The sequence below is a fragment of the Macrobrachium nipponense genome, chromosome 3 (assembly GCF_015104395.2).
Source record: "Macrobrachium nipponense isolate FS-2020 chromosome 3, ASM1510439v2, whole genome shotgun sequence".
Lineage (NCBI taxonomy): Eukaryota > Metazoa > Arthropoda > Malacostraca > Decapoda > Palaemonidae > Macrobrachium > Macrobrachium nipponense.
In genome coordinates, this window is record NC_087202.1 from 121,838,554 (window position 1) to 121,860,442 (window position 21,889).

General features: G+C 39.8%; 1 protein-coding gene across 2 annotated transcripts in view; it reads right to left on the reverse strand.

Annotated features, from left to right (window-relative positions):
- The window catches only part of LOC135222016 (SLAIN motif-containing protein 2-like), a 198,619-nt gene that overhangs the window by 158,164 nt on the left and 18,566 nt on the right, over positions 1-21,889 (reverse strand). For both annotated transcript variants that reach the window (XM_064260142.1, XM_064260141.1), the window contains exon 3: positions 8,611-8,706. In XM_064260142.1, coding sequence (XP_064116212.1) covers positions 8,611-8,706 — 96 coding nt within the window. The remainder of the gene's footprint in view (positions 1-8,610; positions 8,707-21,889) is intronic.

Here is a 21,889-nt window from a genome sequence, read left to right on the forward strand (position 1 = left end):
GCATGAAACCCAAAACATTCGTTACCTGATCTGAAATCCTTCCTGGATAATACTGCCACCAGAAGGTGAGTTTCCATTTGGGGAGCAAGGATCTCAAGTGCGTGTAGCAAAGAGCACCCTTGCGGAGAAAACCACTTCATATTCAGTCAGAAGGAAAGGAAGCAAAACCGCTTCTATTCAGTCACAATGAAAGGAAGCATCAAGATGGGACCCCTATGCCTTAGCCCAAAAGTCCAAAACAATGACAGTCAATTCAAACTTAATGATACAAAGGTAAGCTCCTATACAACACATGTAACTTCATGCTCACCAAAAACCCCAAAGCACAGGATTAAAAAATAAAGTCTAAATGGGTGCTCTTTCTATCCATTCAGAAAAGACTTGAGCCACTACTACTAGCAGACTATAAGAGCTACAGCTCTCAAACACAATTTCTAAATAATGTGCTGCAAAAATCAAATTGCAATTTAAATTCTCCAAAAAACTAAAAAAATGATGTACCAAACACGCCTACGCTGTGAATAGTTGCCTTCAATAAGGTACGAAATCTGGATCAACATTTTCAGAAACTTTAAAGGAAGCTTCATTCCATAGACTCAAAGGGATCTCTTAGAAAACAAAAAACCCTCTTGCTCAGAGGAGATGGATGCCTTCTGCATGTGGTTCAGAGTAGCATCCAGAGGCTTTGGTAGAACCCCATGGAATTCGGTTGTTTGAGTAGATCCTTCCTTAACAAAAAAATTTGAGGGAGATCTGCCAAAAGAACTTTTAGGTCAGGGAACCTTTCTCTGAGGGGAACCAAAAATCATTCTGCGATTCTGTTCCCCTAAACTTGTTCAGAACTTTCCTTATTACTGTGAAAGGCTTAAGATTTCTGGTATGGGGAATGATACACTGGTAATTTCTTGTTAAAAACGTTACGTATATCTTAGTTTTAACAGACCACTGAGCTGATTAACAGCTCTCCTAGGGTTGGCCCAAAGGATATTTTTACATGGCTAGGAATAATTGGTCACCTAGCAACGGGACCTATATCGAGAAATGAATTTCTATCACCACAAATAAATTCCTCTAAATTCGCGTTGGGTGATCCGAGAATCGAACTTCGGACCACTAGATTGGTATTCAAGTGTGAAAACCACTCGTCCAACGAGGAACTAGTAATTTCTTGTTAATCAATGTCCAATTTTGGTGTTTCATACAGACTCCATACCGACTAGCATACTTGTGGATGTAATGACCATTATGTAGGCAGGCCTTGTTCTTTCTTGCACAAATGAACTGCCAAAATACTGTTTCTGGAATGATCTTATAAAAAAATACCTCTTCAAAGTATCGCAACAGTAAAACAAAGTAGATTCATCAACCGAAGACAGTTTAAGTACAAGTACCATTAGAGGCAGCTCTCACTTTATAGAAGCTTTGTGCATAAGAGTACTACAAGAAATCTCATTGAAATGGACTCTAATTGAATGAGATACCTCAAGTTTCAACTTAATGGGTGTTAAAATACTAAACATAAAAAATTCTACAGGAACTCTTTCCTTTATCAACTGAGGATTGAATGCATTGCAACACTCCAACAAACACTGGATTACTGAAGGTGATTCCTCTGATTCAAACTCCTTTTCTGTCAGAGCAACACATGCAGACTCCTCACAACAAATCTCCAATCCAACTGAGGGGGAGAATGAGGAAGTGCAGTCTGAAGCGGCTCATCAAAGTCAATACAAATCAGCTGAGCAAAAGAAGATGAAGCATCACCAGTCACCAAAGAAGATGGGAATGGTTGGGAGAAGGGGAAGAGGAGCTACAGTGACACCTGACACCCCAGCCTTGTCCAAACACCACTCAAGAGACTTAAGGGCATTCCTGGATAATACATCCTTAGGGAGCAAAGCAGCTAGGATAGAATCTAGCTTGGAAACAACATAAGATTCTGTAACCATGGTAGGGTTGAAGAGAAACATTAACAGTGGCCAAAGGAAAGACTCACAAATAGCTGAAGGAACATGTAAAAGAATGAACAGGTTCAAGGTTTCAAAATGAGAAATAGATGTAGAAGAGACTGGTTGAACAACTAATTGAGTCAGTTCAACATCAGAATTAGAAAAGCCCATTATGTACAGGCACATTATTGTTATTAATACTTTCTACGCCTATACTGTCATTAGTCATATCAGTGCTAACACCCTCATTACTAAATGCCAATGACAAAAAGTCAAAATACTATGAATAAATATTTACATTTATCAAAATTATTTTTCATAGACTCAGAACATGAAAAATGAGAGGCTGGTGACGGAGGATGCAGAACCGCTTCAACCCAAGAACCAACACAGTTCCTTAGCAGCGGACTCTTCCACTTGTCAGAAGGCAATCCTGTGCTAGGGCTATGGACAGGAAAGGCCACCAACACATTACCTATTACTTATGAACACAAAAATGCACACAAACTATGGAGGGATCCAGAATGGTTTTCTAACAAATTTAGTCAACCCTTTTACTGACTCTAAAATAAGGTTTACATTCTGTTCAAACTTCTTGATATGCTTTTCTTGAACTGAAAATGAAGTGAAAGGCAGAGCTAAAGAGCAAGTCTCAGTACTAGCTAATGCACAAGCAGAGGAAAAACCCAGTTTGAGTAGGGCTATCTACAAATGAAGGACCAGAAGGGGTGGAAATGACAGATTTATGACCTGACCTCATGATTTGCTTTCACAATCTACCTGCTTCCCTTCTCTTCCTGTACCTAACAAGCATAAGGTCCTTAGATCATTCCCTACATTCCATTCCTCACATCTACTTTCTAGATCACACTCTATACCCTTGCAGCTGACATGGCACAGTGGGTTGATTTCCTGATAATGCATACATCATTCCTACAAAACCTGATGTTCTTAGCATTGCTTCCAATGGAAGACATCCTAGTAAAAATAAATGTACAATACCGTGAAAGCAGCAAACAGCCAAAACCATGAAATACCAACAGGCATCTGTACGAAATGACATCAATGAGAATTCTGACAAGAGCTAAAACATTCTTAACACACATGGTAGAAAACAGGTGAGTTAGACAATCTTCTGTTTCAATGCCGACTTGCCTAACAAGTCAGGGATATAAGCTATCTGTAACAGTAGGTAAAATTCATCACATTAATTTTTAACATTTAAACCTATTACTTTACACTACCCAAAATGTGCATTAGCCTCGAATAAGATTTTAGCATAAAGCAATGGATTTGGGATGAAACAAATGTAATTCATAAAAAGTAAATTAAATCCTTTACTTACTTCAAAATAACCTCTCATTAGAAGCTGACATACACATAGGCTAACATTAAGTTGTGAACCAATTCTGCGAAGGACAATTTAGCACATGACAATTCAACACAAGGACAATTTAGCACAAGGACAACCCAGATCCAGGGCAATTCAGTGCAAGGAACAATCTAGAGCAAGGAAAATTCTGCAAATTTTTTCTTTTTTCAATTTTTAAAACTGGTGAAGTTCTATAGTAGTGTTTACTATAAACACTTAAGTTATTCATTTAATATTGCTATAATTAACAAACATTGAATAATTTAAGATTGTTAAAACTAACAACCACTGGATAATTAGTGGTAATACTTTAAGACTGTTGACATTAACAACTATTGCAACGAAGTGTTCAGTGTCATAGAAAACGAGATGGTAAACCAATTCCAGAACCTGCTAATGTCAGTGATATAGTATAAACTGAACATTTGCGTGTAACACACAGTGGTGAATTTTTTTTTTTGTATTGCATCTGGTAGTGATGACCAATAGAATGTTAATTTTCTCGACTGAAAAAATATTGAATACCTTTTAAAGAATAAAAAGACTGGCTTGAAGACGGTAAATTTAAAGTAGCCCTGCATCTTTTCTACCAATTCTGTTATTCATGCACTTTGTGAAGGGTGTATTTTTCCAGTGATATATATACTATTGCAAATTAAAAGAGGATTCATATGAAAGGGCATTACAGACTATTTTGAATTTATACCTGGATCTGAAGCCAGATACTATGCTCTGTGAGTTTGAAAAGGGATTCCAAAATGCATTTATAACTGCTTTGGAAAGATTGCAAATAAATATGTGGTTACTTTTTCACCTTGCTCAGTGTGCATGGAGGAAAATCCAGGATTTAAATCTTACTCAGCTTTAAATAAGGGAGGAACATTCGTCAACACTATATGATATTAATAGCCTTAGCTTTTGTGCCAATTGATGATATTTGTGGAGTAGTATCTGAATCTTTGCAAGAAGTTATACCTCTGGATTTGGAAGAATTAAGAAAATATTTCGAAGATGCATGGATTGGTTGTCCCTTCTGCAGTCGTAAAAGAGATGCTGTCTTTAAATAAGAAATATGGAGTATTTTTAAACGTGTTTAGAGAGACCTACCAAGGACCAAAAATTCTTTAGAAGGGTTTCGCACAAAAGTCTTCAATTATCATTGGGTCATAACCACCCAACCTTTTACTATAATTTTGTAGTTTCTCAAACTAGAATGTGATGATACTATAGAGAAAAAGATATATTAAGAACCAGAGCTGGACATGAGGATGTTTCTAAACAAGCAAAATATCAAAGAACTCATAAAGCAATAACAACGTCAGTGAATGAATATGGAAATCAAGCCGATAAGTTGGAGAATTGAGAGAAATCAAGCCGATAAGTTGGAGAATTGAGAACTCTTAAGTTACCAAATTGAACTACAAAAGTAAATTCTTATCAATATTTCTATAAAGATGTAAATTCTTATCAATATTTGTATAAAGATGCTTTTGTTTTTGTATTCATATTTCCATAAATATATTTTTATTTTAGTAAGTTAATAAAATTTTTATTTTAATTTCTGCTCATCAATAAAATGTTTAAACTTAAAAACTGATTTCATTATTCATTTTCTTGAATTGTCCTTGTAGTATTTGCTTCCTTGCTTTAAACTGTCAGGTGCTGAATTGTTGGTGCTGAATTATCGGCACAGAATTGACGGTGTGCCACATTAAGTATAAAATAGGCTTGCGATGTGACAAACAAAACTCAAAATAACTCTGAAGTTCTGCAAGTATAACCCTCTTACTTATGCTATACTTTCCTGAACAATGCATTGTTTGCCACAATTTAAGTCATCAAATGAAAAATTACATGTGTAGTATTCTGAGTAACTTTTTACTAAAATGCAACAAAACTCAAATTAACAAATCTGGAGAAGGTTCTCTAACTCACATGTGTGGGGGAGGGGAATAAAGGCACAAGACCCCAATCACATGATTACTGCACCAACTATTTCTCCGAGAATAACAAAAGAAAATCTCACAGAACGACACTAACAACTATAGTAAATCTCTTGATACATTTTAGTTATGTTATTGAAAAAGTTTCACCAAGCAAAACAACTGAAAACTAAACACCATTGTCGTGTTCAACGACTCAACAACACCTTGATCTCGTGTTTAAGCAAATTGAAGAAATCAATTCTTCACATGGAAACAAAACATTACCTCCTATGCTAGGAGAAAAGGATATGAAGCATTCCTTAAAACAGACAAAATAAGAGAATATCCCCGGTTATCAGCGATGCGGCTTTACAACCCTTGTCTGGTGATGACGATAACTGGATTTTCAGCACCGATAAGCACCGATCTCTGCTTATCGGTGCCGACCCCTGGTTATCAGCGCTGTTATTGCAGGTTTTTAGTTATCGTCATGCCGTCAGGAACAGAACCCCCGTCGACAACTAGGGACTGCCAGTATATGAAAGTATAGGGTAGTATGCATGTTGGAACAAGTAGGTGTGTATACACATTCTTGGATCTCTGAAAGAACTTTTACAGGTAAAGGGATGAGGCTGCTAATCACTTAAACTAGGCAAATATTTGTTACTTGCTCACTACCTCTCATTACGGACAGTTCATGAAGAAAACCCTGTGCAAAGTAAGGGGAAAAATCTTATGCTGATGTGTTCGCTTTGCAAGATGTGTGAGAACCAATTACAAAATTATAAAACATTGGGGTTGAGCTCTGAAAAAACTTGGGGTATGCCAAGCTCCCCACCTCTGAGGTCATTGAATGATTAGCTACAGGCTGTGGGAGGAGCTAAACACAATTGTGGTATTCCAGGTGTCACGGCACTCTCAATAAGGGTATCCCAGCTTTCAACTAATTTCAGAAGATAATTTTATGATGATTCATAAAAATGTTATAAAAGTCTTCAAGGGGCTATGAACCTGAAGGCAATGAAAATTGGTGTAGTACACCGCACAAACCTGAACAACTAAAGCTGCCTTTTCCATAGATGTAATCACTACTCTGTATCAGCAGTGACTTGAAGGAAGGTAGGTCTTAAGTTAGTCCTACTAGGTTGTACTTATCCTCCTGCAAATGAATCTGTTGTAGCTTAGTTATTCACTTGCAAGGCAATATCACCAATGTACACCAAACCCAGGGTCCTAGGGGGAAATTATATGTTACAGTAAGAGGCTTGAGGCTTCATCTTTCCACAGATATTCATCTAGCCATATTTTTTGGTTCTGCAGTGCTTCAGTTTTTACTTTATTTTCTCTTATCTTGTTATTGGCTTACTGTTGTGTTTTTCAATTATGCCTTCAGTATAGCATGGAATGGAAATGTAGTCATGCTGTAAAGGATATAGACATTTCACATCAAAATTAAGTTTAATATTTGTTAGCTATTAGTGAGTGATATAGAGGGAAGCTGAGTCAGTCTTTTAGGACAACTTTAAGGTAATGCATCCTGCTACAATTTTAATCAGCCACCAGTTCAAAAGTCCCTCAAATACTAGCTCTTCAAGCTTCTAAAATAATCATTTAACAGTGGTAATTCAGAGAACACAATTATGGTAGGTTACAAGATGTCCCAGACCTTATTCCTTTATCCTGGAAAATCAATGCTCTATGTACCTCTATAACACCTACGGTCTATTTTCAGTCATTAAAAAAAAAAAAGTATGTATACTACATGCCACCATATATGGAAATTTATCAAATGATGACTTGATTCTTGGGCAACACCACAGTGTTACATATAGTGCAGCATAGGTAAAATAAGAGGTTTGTACAGTGAAATGACAACAATATTGATGCAGGTCATAATATAAAATGCTTCTTCATTAAATAGTCACCCTTACAATATTGCTAATTATAATTATTACCCAATTTGGTTTCATAATGTTCACATCCAATTACTTATTTTCATTTTGCCTTTGGTTGTAAACTCAACAAGAACCAATTTTTTGAGATAACAGTATCACTCTTTTGTTTGTGTATATTAAAGTGTTAATTAAAAAGAAGATATTCTTTAAGCTTTCTCACTTTTAAATTATTAAAATAAAATGATGTAAGAGGTTATTTATTTATTTATTTTTTTTTTATAAAATTAAGTGGTGATTGGTGTGGGGAATGGAAGTGCTTTGGCAGTAAAATCTAAGCCAAATGTGACATACATTACAACATGTAATTCTTAAAAAACACTTTCCAATACAAACCCATCATTGAGATCACATCTTTCATGTCACAAAATGTTCTCAGACAAAATTTTTCCAAAGAAAAAATTACCTTTATTTCTTAATTTATTCATTACTCCTCTAGGTAGGGAGGAATTAATGTTGATTTTAGCAAACATTGTTGGGAAACGGGTAACTTAAAACAAGACCAACAACTAAGAGTAAAAAGAATAAATACAGACTTGTAACACATTCAGTAATGTAAAATGAAGATATGATAAACCTCTTCCCTGCCAAGGAGCAGTGACTTCATCAATGCAACTCATGAGCACTGTATTTTCCTAGTTTTAAAAAGTCAAAGAATGAGAGCACTTGAAAGGTAGCCATATGTCCTAACCACAGATTCACTGCTTTAAAGCAATGATTCAACACTTAGTATGTCTGCCCTTAAACAGAAGAGTATGTACTAAACAGAAAACCCTAAATGTTTACCACTCAAAAACATATTAGAGAAAATAACCATACTCTAAGTTAATGAACAAAAACCTTGATGAGCTCTACTTAACGCCACTGCACATAACTAATGCACTGGTGGCAAAAATTCTTGTGAAATATACAGGTACTAATGTCTTCATAATAAAACCCATATCTCCTGAACCTATCAAATTAACCCACTGCAATAATTACATTTAAAACACCAGGAAACTAACACAAAACTACCTATCAAATCAACCATGTGGTATATCTACCTCCTAAGTTCTTGAATACTAGTCTACTGTATTCAAACCATATATTTACATATTGTATAATACTTCATACCTATTACAAATGTCCTTGAGGAAAAGTTAGTAATCAATTAATATTTATGAAACTGTTAGATCAACAAAAAGCTGTAAAAAGGTCAAGCAGAAATGCAATGAAACAGGATATGTTGTACACTACAATTGAAAATGTCACAGCAAATTTTTGTGATAATTTGTACAAAGTAGCACAAATCTATCTGTAGATGCTCTTCTATGAACTACATGCAAGTAATATTGTATCTGCAAGGAAGCTCACTCTACAAAGGAATAACTTCTGGGCAAAACATCATTCAACCAATGCAAAGTAGAGTTTACCTCGTGATGAGGGTGGAGATTCCGGAGAAAGGACGCCTGATGAGCAGGGGCTGGTTGAATAAAGGCCAATGACACGAGGTGAATGATGAGGAGATACTGGAAAAAAAAAACAATCCCACTGTTGCAGTTATTTACAAATTCTGTAAAATTAGCAAAACATAATTACTGGCAGTCCCCTGGTTATCAGCAGACTTGGTTAATGGCGATTCGGTTTTATGGCCCTTGTCTATCCCCCTAAAAGCGGCGATTTATAGTGCTGTAACGGGCCAAGTTTTGGTTATCGGTGCTGATAATAAGAGTTATGGTGCCATAACACACCTAACAGAGGCACCATAAGCCCCATAAATTGCCAAGTTTTGGTTAATGGCAGTTTTCAATTAAGAGCACCCCGCTGAGAACGTAATCCCTGTCGATAACCAGGGACTGTCTGTATAAAAGAACTATTTTTACTAATGAATTTTCTTCGCCTTTACAAAACTAACACAGCAAACAAACGACATTCTGTCATTCTAAACTGATTCTCATAATTGCACAATTAAATAAACTGATAATATTCTTCCCCAAGGCTGTGCAAAGCAATTTATGGTAAATTTCATACAACCTAGAGGGGGTAAAATCAACCCTATGGGTAACTTTAAATTCTTTATGGCATTATACGCTACATCTACAAACAGAACATGATTGCTGTCACAGCGAATCCCCTGTATTCGCACACTACGGATTAGCAGACTCACGTATTTGTGGCTCTCTCTCTGGAATACATACCCCCATTATCTGTGGAAAATTTGCCTATTTGCGGTATTTTTCTATGGGAAATATCCATAAAATCCTGGGTTTTTTTTATTAATTTCATCATAAAATGAACTTTCTGTGATATAACTATTAAAAAAACCCTGGTATATACATTTTCAGCGGGTTTTTCTTGAGTTTTAACTAACAAAATAGGCAGTTCGTGGAGGGGGTCTGGTACATATACTCTGTGAATACAGGGGAACACTGTACTTGTGTCAATGTTAAAAACTATACTATCATATAAAAGAAAAATATTACTTAAATTTTGAAATACAAATAAATTTTCAGGGTGGTTGCCCCTCAAGCTTGTGAAATACAGAGAACCACATCTGACTGACAGGACTAGATCTGGGTAGCAACAAAGTGTGACAACATTACAATAAGTCATCTAATTATATTGCGGTTCTTTTACAATAGTCTCCCACACTGCATCTTTAGTTATTAGCTGATTCAATTCATCAAAACCTGAACTGTTCAAGATTAAGAGGGTGGGGAGGGCCCCCCTCTGCATATGTCAAAACAATCTAAGAATAGTGTGTGGAAGAGGGCATTCACTCTATGATTAATTGGCCAGTTTTGAAAAATGTGTCCAAAGTTAATAAAAGAAGGCTTTTGTTCATGAACACTCCCAATACTGTAGTTGTTCTGAATCAACACTAATTAGGAGGACGACAGGAAAGCATTCATAAACAACGAAAGAGCTTACAGAGAGGAATAAGAAAGAGGGTCATGGCAAGTAAAGAAAATCATACTGTACCTACCATGGTAGACAAGCTAATGATGGTACGCACGCCACAGCAGATCAAAGAGTGTAGTACAAAACTTTCAATATCAAACTTAGATTTGAAAGCAGATGCACTTGGGAACCACAACTCTTAAACAGAAAAAGATCAGGAGATATCATATGGACAAGGAGGAAGTGACAGAACACCTCCCAGTCAGTAAAACATAACACACCTGACAAGTGGACCATATAAGAAAACATCTAAGTTAATTATGTTTAACAAATAAATAAACTCCAGTGGAAGCAGAGTACTATCTATATGTACTCAACCAAAGGATGGCATCAAGATCTAAATTATACACAAGTTAATGAAGAGGTAATGAAGAGGAGATAGCAAGCACTTCATGTGCCTTTATCTTTAACTAAGTTAAGTCCACTAAAGACACAACCAACTAAGCTCCTAAAATCACCTGGCAGAGCCAAAGACACTATTGATTGATTGATTGTGAGTTATCTGGTGTCACTACTACCAGGGTCACCGACGCTGACCAAATAACACTATATCTTTAAAAATCTGGGTCTTCTAATTAACCATATGAAGAAAGTTACACAAAAGACAGGCATTCCTGTGTATTTTTACAATAAAATTTGACTACATTGACAGGAGAAAAGACAAGGTCTTCTTTTAAGGAAGTTAGAATGTGAATTGCTAAGAGAGTTACAGGGAAGTCACCAGAAAACTTAGCCTTCACTAAAAAATCTGGAACATAAGTGAAATCGACAAAACGACAAGTTTTGAAAAAGATACTACTGAACAAGACACATGGTTGGTCCAGATGCTGGAAAGAGGCAAACCATGAAAAAACAAAACCTTTATCATCAAATCATACATAAAGAGATTGAAAGGAGGCTCATCAAGCTCCATAAAACTAAGGCATTATGGAAGCTTACCCCACAACCTGGGGATAGACAGGGAAAATTGACAAAGACAGTCTGAGATGTCACAACCAGATCACAAGTCCAGCTCATGCTGAATGGAGGTACAGAAGAGGGCTACATATTGTGTACATAATGACAAGGCTTTATGTCTTCAGAAAAGCAGAATGAAAACCAACCATAGGAACAAAGGCACCATGTTCAAAATTTTTAATTTATTAAATCATGAAACAAACAAGCCCACTTTCCTTGGTAAACGTTAGTTGCCAAGAGTTAACAAGGGATTGTTACTGCAGATGATGCAACTTCTAAAAAAACCTCTCTCTTTGAGTCTACAATGGATATTCTAAAAGTGTGGGAGGTGCAAAGACTACCGGTAAACAGTTAAAGTGCAACTGAGGCTGCTTCAGGAGTTTCCTCCAGAAAGGATATTGGTGAACCCTCCCTGTTGGGATGAAAGATGAGTAACAAGTCTGATGACACCCAAATTCTCAAGGACTTGCATAAACAGAAAAAGGGGGAAAGGCACTGATAATATTTAGGTCATCCTATGGTTGTAGTATCACGTCTTGTGCCCCTGCCTCGTGATGCAGTTGCTACAAGCAGTTCACCAAAAGCTTATTGCTAATGACATTACAAACATCCAAACAAAGGATTCCCTCCACACTTACCAGATCAAATGAAATAACTAAAATCGAAGGCAATTCCAAAGGGAGGATCTGGAAATTCCTGATGAGCGCTTCAACTAAAAATATTAAACTCCCAGAAAAGACCTTGGCAAAATGCAAAGCCGATTTTATGGCGCTAGACAAGTGACATGAAAACGGATTGCCAATAACCGGGGAATGCCTGTACTTGAGCTTTGAAAAGTGCTGGAATCTGACATACCTAACTAAGAGAAAATAAGTCAATTGTAAAAATCAAACCAAGACAGCCAATAGCTCGAGAAAACCCAAGTTACTACTTCAACAACTTCAGTAAGAACAACCGGCAAATCATGAATCAGGAGCGTAGAGAACGTGCTGTCGGTTGTGTGGTGTGAATATTAACGATGCCGTAGGGCTACTGTCACTTTATTGCTTCCACACTCCCGTTGCAACTAATGGGGCCTGTCACACACCCCCCTTTGGCAACAGCCGCGTTACCGCGAATTAGGAATTTAGGATGCTGTGTGAGCACAATCGTTAGCTAATTACTTGGTAAGTTACTTATATAAAAATAAATTGTCAAATTAATCAAATTAACTGGTTAATTACAAAAGAGCCTTAAAAAGATTTTACATGCATGTGTGTATTCATATTTATATATACTGCAAATATAATGAATTTGAGATAATAAACTACTTAAAAATCATTCATACAAGCCACAAAAACCCTAATATATCCATGGGTATGAATAAAATATAATACATTACTAACAATATGAATCCTTATAAATATTAACATTTAACAGAGAATCAATTTCTTCTTTAAAATTGCAAACCCCACTGGCTTTATATTTAATTTCTGAGCATCCTGGCTCAAGAATAGTTATTACCTTCCCAAAACTCAAAGAGGCTTGCTGAAAAACAAAAGTGGCTCACTCACACTTTATGAAAAGCTTCTCTATTCTTGTCATGCTAACATAAAATAATGAGAGACATGATTTGGTAATTACCATAATGTTCTAGTTTTTCAAACAAGACACTCTCATGGACTTTGCAAAAGCAACCTTCGTTTTTCACTTGATGTTTGATTATGAATTTTCTCAGTAACTTTGAGACCCATCAACAAACTGTCTTTCATGACAATACACTTTCTCAGCATGTAATGTATGTCAAGCCTCCTCACAACCTGTCATTCCTCACATTACCCATCATACTGGTGCGCGAAGCCGAGCCAACCATGACTATTTATAAAGAGCAACCACTGTATTAAATTTCCCTTCAGACTATACCAAACTGAGGGAATTACTTCTACTGTAACTTCATTTCTCTGATGTCCACAGCAATATTTTGGACCTTACTACAGTTGCTAGAATTTTGCAATTAAAATGGAGGCCGTGAAGCACAGACAGCTTCTGGATTCTTCCTGACCCAAACCTACAGACTACACCAGAACTGCAGCTACATGGGAAAAAAAGAACAGCATTCTTCCTCTTCTTTCCCACCGTTATCCCTACATTAAGGGGTTGGTTGCCAGATGCCCCTTCTCCAATGCCTTCTATCAAAGACATCATCAGGCATGGTTAACTGTTTGGCAAAGGAGGTTTTTACAACTGCATGCCCTTGCTGTCATCAACTACAGTTGTTGGCAGTGGGCCTAGCTTTTACTAAAAAGTATGACGGCAAGCAGTTTCCACAGTTATTGGCAGTGGGCTAGCCTTTTACTAAAAAGTATGACTGGCAAGGCAGGAGTTTCCACAGTATTGGCAGTGGGCCTAGCCTTTTTCTAAAAAGATGACTGCAAGGCAGAGAGTTCCACAAAAAAGTATTGCAGTTGGGCTAGCCTTTTGCTAGTATGACTGCAAGGCAGAGTAACAGATCTTGGGGCTACTAAAAAGTACTGACTCGCAACAGAGGGTCCCACAAAAAGTATTGGCAGTGCTAGCTTTTACAAAAAGTATGACTGCAAGGCAGGAGTTTCCGGGCAGTTATGCAGTGGGCCTAGCCTTTTTACTAAAAAAGTAGCAGGCAGCTATATAGATGCAAGGCAGGAGTTTCCACAGTTATGGCAGTGGGCCTAGGCCTTTTTACTAAAAAAGTATGACTAAGGCAGGAGTTTCCACAGTTACTGGCAGTGGGGCTCCTTTTCTAAAAAATAGCCTTTTACTTTACAAAAAAGTATGACTGCAAGGAGGAGTTTCACATGGAGTGGGCTAGCCTTTTACTAGTATGACTGCAAGGAGGAGGTTTCCACAGTTACTGGCGTGGGCCTTTTACCTAAAAAGTATGCAGGGGTAGCTTTAATAAAAAAGTATGACTGCAACGCAGGAGTTTCCACAGTTACTGGCAGTTTGGGCCTAGCCTTTTACTAAAAAAGTATGACTGCAAGGCAGGATTTCCACAGTACTTTGGCCAGCCTAGCCTACTTACAAAAAGTATGGCAGTGGGGCCTAGCCTTTTTAATAAAAAGTATGACTGCAAGGCAGGAGTTCTACAAAAAGTTATGGCAGTGGGCCTAGCTTTTTATAAAAAGTATGGACTGCAAGGCAGTTTTGAGGTCCACAAAAAGTATGTCAGTTTCTAGCTCTACTAAAAAGTAGACTGCAGGCAGAGTTTCCACAGTTACTGGCAGTGGGGCCTAGCCTTTTACTAAAAAGTATGACTGCCACAAGGCAGGAGTTTCCACAGTTATTGGCACTGGTCCTCTTTTCTAAAAAGATGGACTGAAGGCAGGAGTTTTCCACAGTATTGCATGGGCCTAGCCTTTTTCTAAAAAGTATGATGCAAGGCAGGAGTTTCCACAGTATGCATGACCTCAGAGCAACGTTTCCACGTTATGGCAGGGCCTAGCCTACTAAAAAGTATGACTGCAAGGCAGGAGTTTCCACAGTTATGGCAGTGGGCCTAGCCATTTTTTCTAGTTTGACTGGGCCAGGCCTGTACTGCAGGGTGATAGCATCAGTGGGACTGGGCCAGCAAAAAGCGACGTTTCCACAGTTTATGGCAGTTGGGCCTAGCCTTTTTCTAAAAAAGTATGACTGCAAGGCAGGAGTTTCCACAGTTGCAGTGGGCTAGCCTAGGGGCTAAAAAGTATGACCTCAAGGCAGGACTCCACAGTGGCATGGGCCGTAGCCTCTTACTAAAACAAGTATCGGGACCTTTTGGCACGGCACGTTTCCACAGTTACTGCAGTGGGCCTAGCCTTTTTAACTACAGTATGCAGTGGGCCTAGCCTAATATATAGTATGACTGCAAGGCAGGAGTTTCCACAGTTATGGCAGTAAGGGCTAGCTACCTAAAAAGTATGACTGCAAGGCAGGAGTTTCCACAGTATTGGCAGTGGGCCTAGCCTTTTACTAAAAAGTATGACTGCAAGGCAGGAGTTTCCACAGTTACTGGCAGTGGGCCTAGCCTTTTACTAGTTATGCAGACTAGCCTTTTAATAAAAAAGATGACCTGCCAGAGCATAGCAGGAGCATTTACCACAGTGGACAAATTAGGACAAGGAGGAGCTAGGGCCTAGCCTTTTTCTAAAAAGTATGACTGCAAGGCAGGGAGTTTCCACAGATATTGGCAGTGGGCCTAGCCTTTTCTAAAAAAGTTATTGACTGCAAGGCAGGTTTCCACAGTTATTGGCAGTGGGCCTAGCCCTTTTCTAAAAAAAGTATGACTGCAAGGCAGGAGTTTCCACAGTTTATTGGCAGTGGGCTAGCCTTTACTAAAAAGTATGACTGCAAGGCAGGGATGTTTCCACAGTTACTGGCAGTGGGCCTAGCCTTTTCTTAAAAAAAGTATGACTGCAAGGCAGGATTTTCCCCAGTTATTGGCAGTGGGACCTAGCCTTTTTTAATAAAAAGTATGACTGCAAGGCAGGAGTTTCCACAGTTATTGGCAGTGGGCCTAGCCTTTTCTAAAAAAAAGTATGGACTGCAAGGCAGGAGTTTCCCACAGTTATGGCAGTGGACCTAGCCTTTCCTTTTTCTAAAAAAAGTATGACGCAAGCAGGAGTTTCCACAGTTATTGGCAGTGGGCCTAGCCTTTTACTAAAAAGTATGACTGCAAGGCAGGAGTTTCCACAGTTACTGGCAGTGGGCCTAGCCTTTTACTAAAAAGTATGCAGTGGGCCTAGCGTTTTAATAAAAAGTATGACTGCAAGGCAGGAGTTTCCACAGTTACTGGCAGTGGGCCTAGCCTTTACTAAAAGTATGACTGCAAGGCAGGAGTTTCCACAGTACTGGCAGTGGGCCTAGCCTTTACTAAAAAGTATGACTGCAAGGCAGGAGTTTTCCACAGTATGGCAGTGGGCCTAGACTATTTACTAAAAAAGTATGACTGCAAGGCAGGAGTTTCCACAGTTATGGCAGTGGGCCTAGCCTTTTACTAAAAAGTATGCAGTGCGGCCTAGCGTTTTAATAAAAAGTATGATGAAGGGCAGGAGCCTTTTACAAAAAGTTACTGCAGTGGGCCTAGCCTTTTACTAAAAAGTATGACTGCAAGGCAGGGAGTTTCCACAGTATGGGCAGTGGGCCTAGCCTTTTACTAAAAAAGCTATGCAGTTGTGGGCCTAGCCTTTTAATAAAAAGTATGACTGCAAGGCAGGAGTTTCCACAGTTACTGCAGTGGGCCTAGCCTTTTACTAAAAAGTATGACTGCAAGCAGGAGTTTCCACAGTTATTGCAGTGGGCTAGCTTTGTTCTAAAAAGTATGACTGCAAGGCAGGAGTTTCACAGTTACTGGCAGTGGGCTAGCCTTTTTACTAAAAAAGTATGCAGTGGGCAATAGCTTTTAATAAAAAAGTAGGACTGCAAGGCAGGGAGTTTCCACAGTTATTGCAGTGGCCTAGGCCTTTTCTTTTAATAAAAAGTATGACTGCAAGGCAGGACGTTTCCACAGTTATTGGCAGTGGGCCTAGCCTTTTTCTAAAAAGTATGACTTTGCAAGGCAGGAGTTTCCACAGTTATTGGCAGTGGGCCTAGCATTTTTATAAAAAGTATGACTGCAAGGCAGGAGTTTCCCACGTTATTGGGCAGGGGGCCTAGCCCTTTTCTAAAAAAAGTATGACTGCCAAGCAGGAGTTTCCACAGTTATGGCAGTGGGGCTAGCTTTTTACTAAAAAGTATGACGCAAAGGCAGGAGTTTCCACAGTTACTTGGCAGTGGCCTAGCCTTTTACTAAAAAAGTATGGCAGTGGGGCCAGCCTTTAATAAAAAGTATTACTGCAAGGCAGGAGTTTCCACAGTTATTGGCAGTGGGCCTAGCCTTTAACTAAAAAGTATGACTGCAAGCAGGAGTTTTTTCCCACAGTTATGGCAGTGGGCCTAGCCTTTTTTAACTAAAAAGTATGACTGCAAGGCAGGAGTTTCCACCGTTATTGGCAGTGGGCCTAGCCTTTTACTTATAAAAAGTATGACTGCAAGGAAGGAGGAGTTTCCACAGTTACTTGGCGTGGGGCCTAGCCTTTTACTAAAAAGTATGCAGTGGGCAGCCTTTAATAAAAAAGTATGACTGCAAAGGGCCATGGAGTTTTCCACAGTTACCGCAGTGGGCTTAGCCTTTTACTAAAAAGTATGACTGCAAGGCAGGAGTTATTTTCCACAGTTACTGGCAGGGTGGGCCTAGCACCTTTTACTAAAAGTATGACTGCAAGGCAGGAGCATTGCAGTCCACAGTTACTGGCAGTGGGCCTTTTTCCGTAATACTAGTTTCCTGCAGTGGGCTAGCCTTTTCTTTTAATAAAAAGTATGACTGGCAAGGCAGGAAGTTTTCCACAGTATGGCAGTGGGGGCCTAGCCGTTTTTTCTAAAAGTATGACTGCAAGGCAGGAGTTTCCACAGTTATTGGCAGTGGGCCTAGCCTTTTACAAAAAGTATGACTGCAGGCAGAGTTTCACAGCTTTTTTACTGGCGTGGGCCTAGCCTTTTTACTAAAAATATGCATGGGCCTAGCCTTTTATAAAAGTATGACTGCAAGGCAGAGGGTTTTCCACAGTTATGGAGAGGGTAGCCTTTTTACTAAAAAGTATGCTGCAGTCAGGAGTTTCCACAGTTTATGGGCAGTGGGCTAGCCTTTTTTCTAAAAAGTATACTGCAGTGGCAGGAGTTTCCACAGTTATGGCAGTGGGGGGGCCTAGCCTTTTTTCTAGTATTTACTGCACAGAGTTCCACAGTTATTGGCAGTGGGCCTAGCCTTTTTACTAAAAAGTATGACTGCAAGGCAGGATTTTTTTCCACAGTACTTGGCTAGTGGGCCTAGCTTTTTACTAGTATGCAGCTAGCCTAGACTCTCCACAAAAAGTATGCATGGGCTAGCCTTTTTCTAAAAAAGTATGACTGCAGGCGAGTTTCCACAGTACTTTGCAGTGCGGGCTTAGGCTAGTCCTTTTTCTAAAAAGTATGACTGCAAGGCAGGAGTTTCCACAGTTACTGGCAGTGGGCTACTAGCCTTTTACTAAAAAGTATGACTGCAAGCGGAGTTTTTTCCACGTTATGGCATGCCTAGCCTTTTACTAAAAAGTAGACTGCAGGCAGGAGTTTCAGTACCTGCAGTGGGCCTTTTAGCTCTAAAAAGTATGCAGTGGGCCTAGCCTTTTAATAAACAGTATGACTTGCAAGGCAGGAGTTTCCACAGTTATGGCAGGTGGGCCTAGCCTTTTTCTAAAAAGTTATGACTGCAAGGCAGGAGTTTCCACAGTTACTGGCAGGTGCACTAGCCTTTTCTAAAAGTTTTAATGATGTGCAAGGCAGGAGTTTTCCACAGTTATTGGCAGTGGGCCTTAGGCCTTTTTCTTAAAAAGAGTATGGACTGGCCAAGGCAAAAGGAGTGCCAACAGTTTATTGGAGGGGGGGCCTAGCCTTTTTCTAAAAAGTATGACTGCAAGGAGGAGTTTCCACAGTTATTGGCAGGGGCTAGCCTTTTTCAAAAAAAGTAGGACTGCAAGGCAGGAGTTTCCCACCATTATGGCAGTGGGCCTAGCCTTTTTTCTAAAAAGTATGACTGCAAGGCAGGAGTTTCCACGTTATTGGCAGGGGGCCTAGCCCTTTTCCTAAAAAGTATGACCTCTTTTTCCCCCCCCAAAGGCAGGAGTTTCCACAAAATGTTATTGGCAGGTTGGGCCCTTAGCCTTTTCCTTTACAAAAAGTATGACTGCAAGGAGGAGTTTCCACAGTTATTGGCAGTGGGCCTAGCCTTTTTACTAAAAAAAAGTATGATGCAAGGGAGGAGTTTCCACAGTTACTGGCAGGTGGGCCTAGCCCTTTTACTTAAAAAGTATTGCAGTGGGCCTAGCCCTTTTAAATAAAAAGGATGACTGCAAGGCAGAGTTTTTTCCACAGTTACTGGCAGTTGGGCTTAGCCTTTTACTAAAAAAGTATGACTGCAAGGCAGGAGTTTTTCCACAGTTACTGGCAGGTGGGCCTAGCCCTTTTACTAAAAAGTATGACTGCAAGGCAGGAGTTTCCCAGTTATTGGCAGTGGGCCTAGCCTTTTTACTAAAAAAAAAAGTATGATGCAAGGCAGGAGTTTCCACATTTACTGGCAGTGGGCCTAGCCTTTTACTAAAAAGATGCATGGCTTAGCCTTTTAATAAAAAGTATGACTGCAAGGCCGGAGTTTCCACAGTATGCAGTGGGCTAGCTTTTACTAAAAAAGTATGACTGCAAGGAGGAAGTTTCCACAGTTATGGCAGTGGGCCTAGCCTTTTACTAAAAAAGATGCAGTGGGCCTAGCCTTTTTAATAAAAAGTATGACTGCAAGGCAGGAGTTTCCACAGTTACTGGCATTTTTGGGGCCCTAGCCCTTTTTTTTTTACTAAAAAAATATGACGCAAGGCAGGAGTTCCACAGGTTAATTGCAGTGGGCCTAGGCCTTTATTAAAAAGTAGAAGGCAAGGCAGGAGTTTTCCCATTACTTTGGCAGTGGGCCTAGCCTTTTACTAAAAAGTATGCAGTGGGGCCTAGCCTTTTAATAAAAAGTATGACTGCAAGGCAGGAGTTTCCACAGTTATTGGCAGTGGGCCCTAGCCTTTTCTAAAAAGTATGACTTTTCAGGCAGGAGTTTCCACAGTTATTGGCAGTGGGCCTAGCCTTTTTTCTAAAAAAGTATGCTGCAAGGCAGGAGTTTTCCAGTTTATGGCAGGGGCTAGCCTTTTTCTAAAAAGTATGACTGCAAGGCAGGAGTTCCACAGTTATGGCAGTGGGCCTAGCCTTTTCTAAAAAGTATGACTGCAAGGGGAGTTTCCCAGTTAATGGGCAGTGGGCTAGCCTTTTACTAAAAAAGTATGACCTGCAAGGCAGGAGTTTCCACAGTTATGCAGTGGGCCTAGCCTTTTACTAAAAAGTATGCAGTGGGCCTTTAGCCTTTAATAAAAAGGTATGAAAACTGCAAGCAGGGAGTTCCACAGTTATTGGCAGTGGGCCTAGCCTTTTACTAAAATGTAAGACTGTACAGCAGCAGCTGTCCTTTTAGTTGCCTTTTACAAGACGCAGGACATACGATGGTAAAAAGGCAACTAAAATAAAAGGACAGTTTGCTTGCCTTGCGGTCTTACTTTTTAGTAAAAGGCTAGGCCCCACTGCCAATAACTGTGGAAAAAAAGAAAAGCATTCTCAACTATCAAACCTTGTATATGATACAATAATTAAGGAGCTCCCAGTGGCAGCAGGATACTCACCAGGAAAAATATAATCTATACTCCTAAGAATAATTATCTTGCCCAACACATAGATCAGTAAGGGATATGCACAAGTAAAATATTCATCCATTGCATAAACACCTTCCATTGCCATTGCAGTTATCAATATTATATGGTAGTATATAAGTTCTTATTGAAAGATATTGCTGCATCAGCTGCATTCAACTTGTAAATAGTCTTCTCTATTTTTCTAATAATAGCTTTCTCTCTGCTATTACAACTGGCGAGTATTGCGCCGATATTACTCATCAGGAGCAGTCAATTCCAGGGATAATTGTCACAAATTTATTTATTTGTTACAGTAAATGAACAAATAGGTCAAAATATAAGTTAATATATTGGCCAACGTTTCTCTCGGTATCATCCGAGTATGATCACGGCAGTGGATCGGAGCAGACTGTTGTTGCTTGTCAGGATCTACTCAATATATAGCGGAGGTCAGCAGGGTTCAACCGCTAGCTGCGTTTTCATTGGCCGGTGGCGCAATGCGCTCCCGCCATTGGTTGAACGAAGTTTTCTTCAAGACGCTTCTCGTCGTTGAAGGTTGCGAAGTTGCAGCCTAGCAGACCGTCGAGGCTGGGGCAAGGCTTCCCTGGGCGTTGTGTCACGACGGGTCGCGATGTCATTGGCTGCTGGGCTGCTCGTCTCATCTGGTATTCTTAGATCGGGGGTGTCGCTCGGTCTGGTATTACTTGTATTTATACACATAGGTTTCCTTAAGTTGGTGGGGAGGAAGAGCACTTCCTGCGTCGTATTCAATGAGGGCTTCTCTTGCTGTATGAGGAGTGCCTCGAGGAGTCGCAAGCGTCGCTGGGACAGGGAGCCCGCCCTACTTATCTTTATATTCTTGATAATACCGTCGCGGGAGATAGCTTCCTGGTGTGCTGTCATGATATGGTTTTTAATCGCTCCTTCTTGTACGTGGCAGGATATCCTCTTGGACAGTCTCATAGAAGTCATACCAACGTAAGAGCCGGGACATCCACGGACGGGGCATAAGAATTGGTAGACTACATTCGACTGTTTCAAGAGGTCTCTTGCTGGGGGGGTCGGGTTGTTCTTCATAAGGTCCCGGGTACGTCGATTTTGGGTAATAAATTACAAGTTCAAGTTCTTTGTCGGCTTCGGTGGGGGTCACATTCTCTTTGATTATTTTCTTCAAAGCATCTTCGTCCTCACGGTGACGTGCGTGCATTCTTGCTTTGTAATAAACAGCTTGATCTTCTCATGGGGGTGGGGCTGCGGTCTCTCACTCTCGCCGTACCACCGATCCAGCGCTGTTCGGACTTCTTTATCAACAAGTCGATTCGGATACCCGTTATTAACGAGCATCTGAGTGACTCGGTCGAGTTCTTTGTGAGTGTCCTGCCAGGAAGAACAGTGAGTAAGGGCCCTCCGAATGTAGGCCCTGACTGTGGTGTTCTTGAACCGCGCAGGGCACTCGCTGTCGCCATTCAGACAAAGCCCTAGGTTTGTTTGCTTTGTATACACGGAG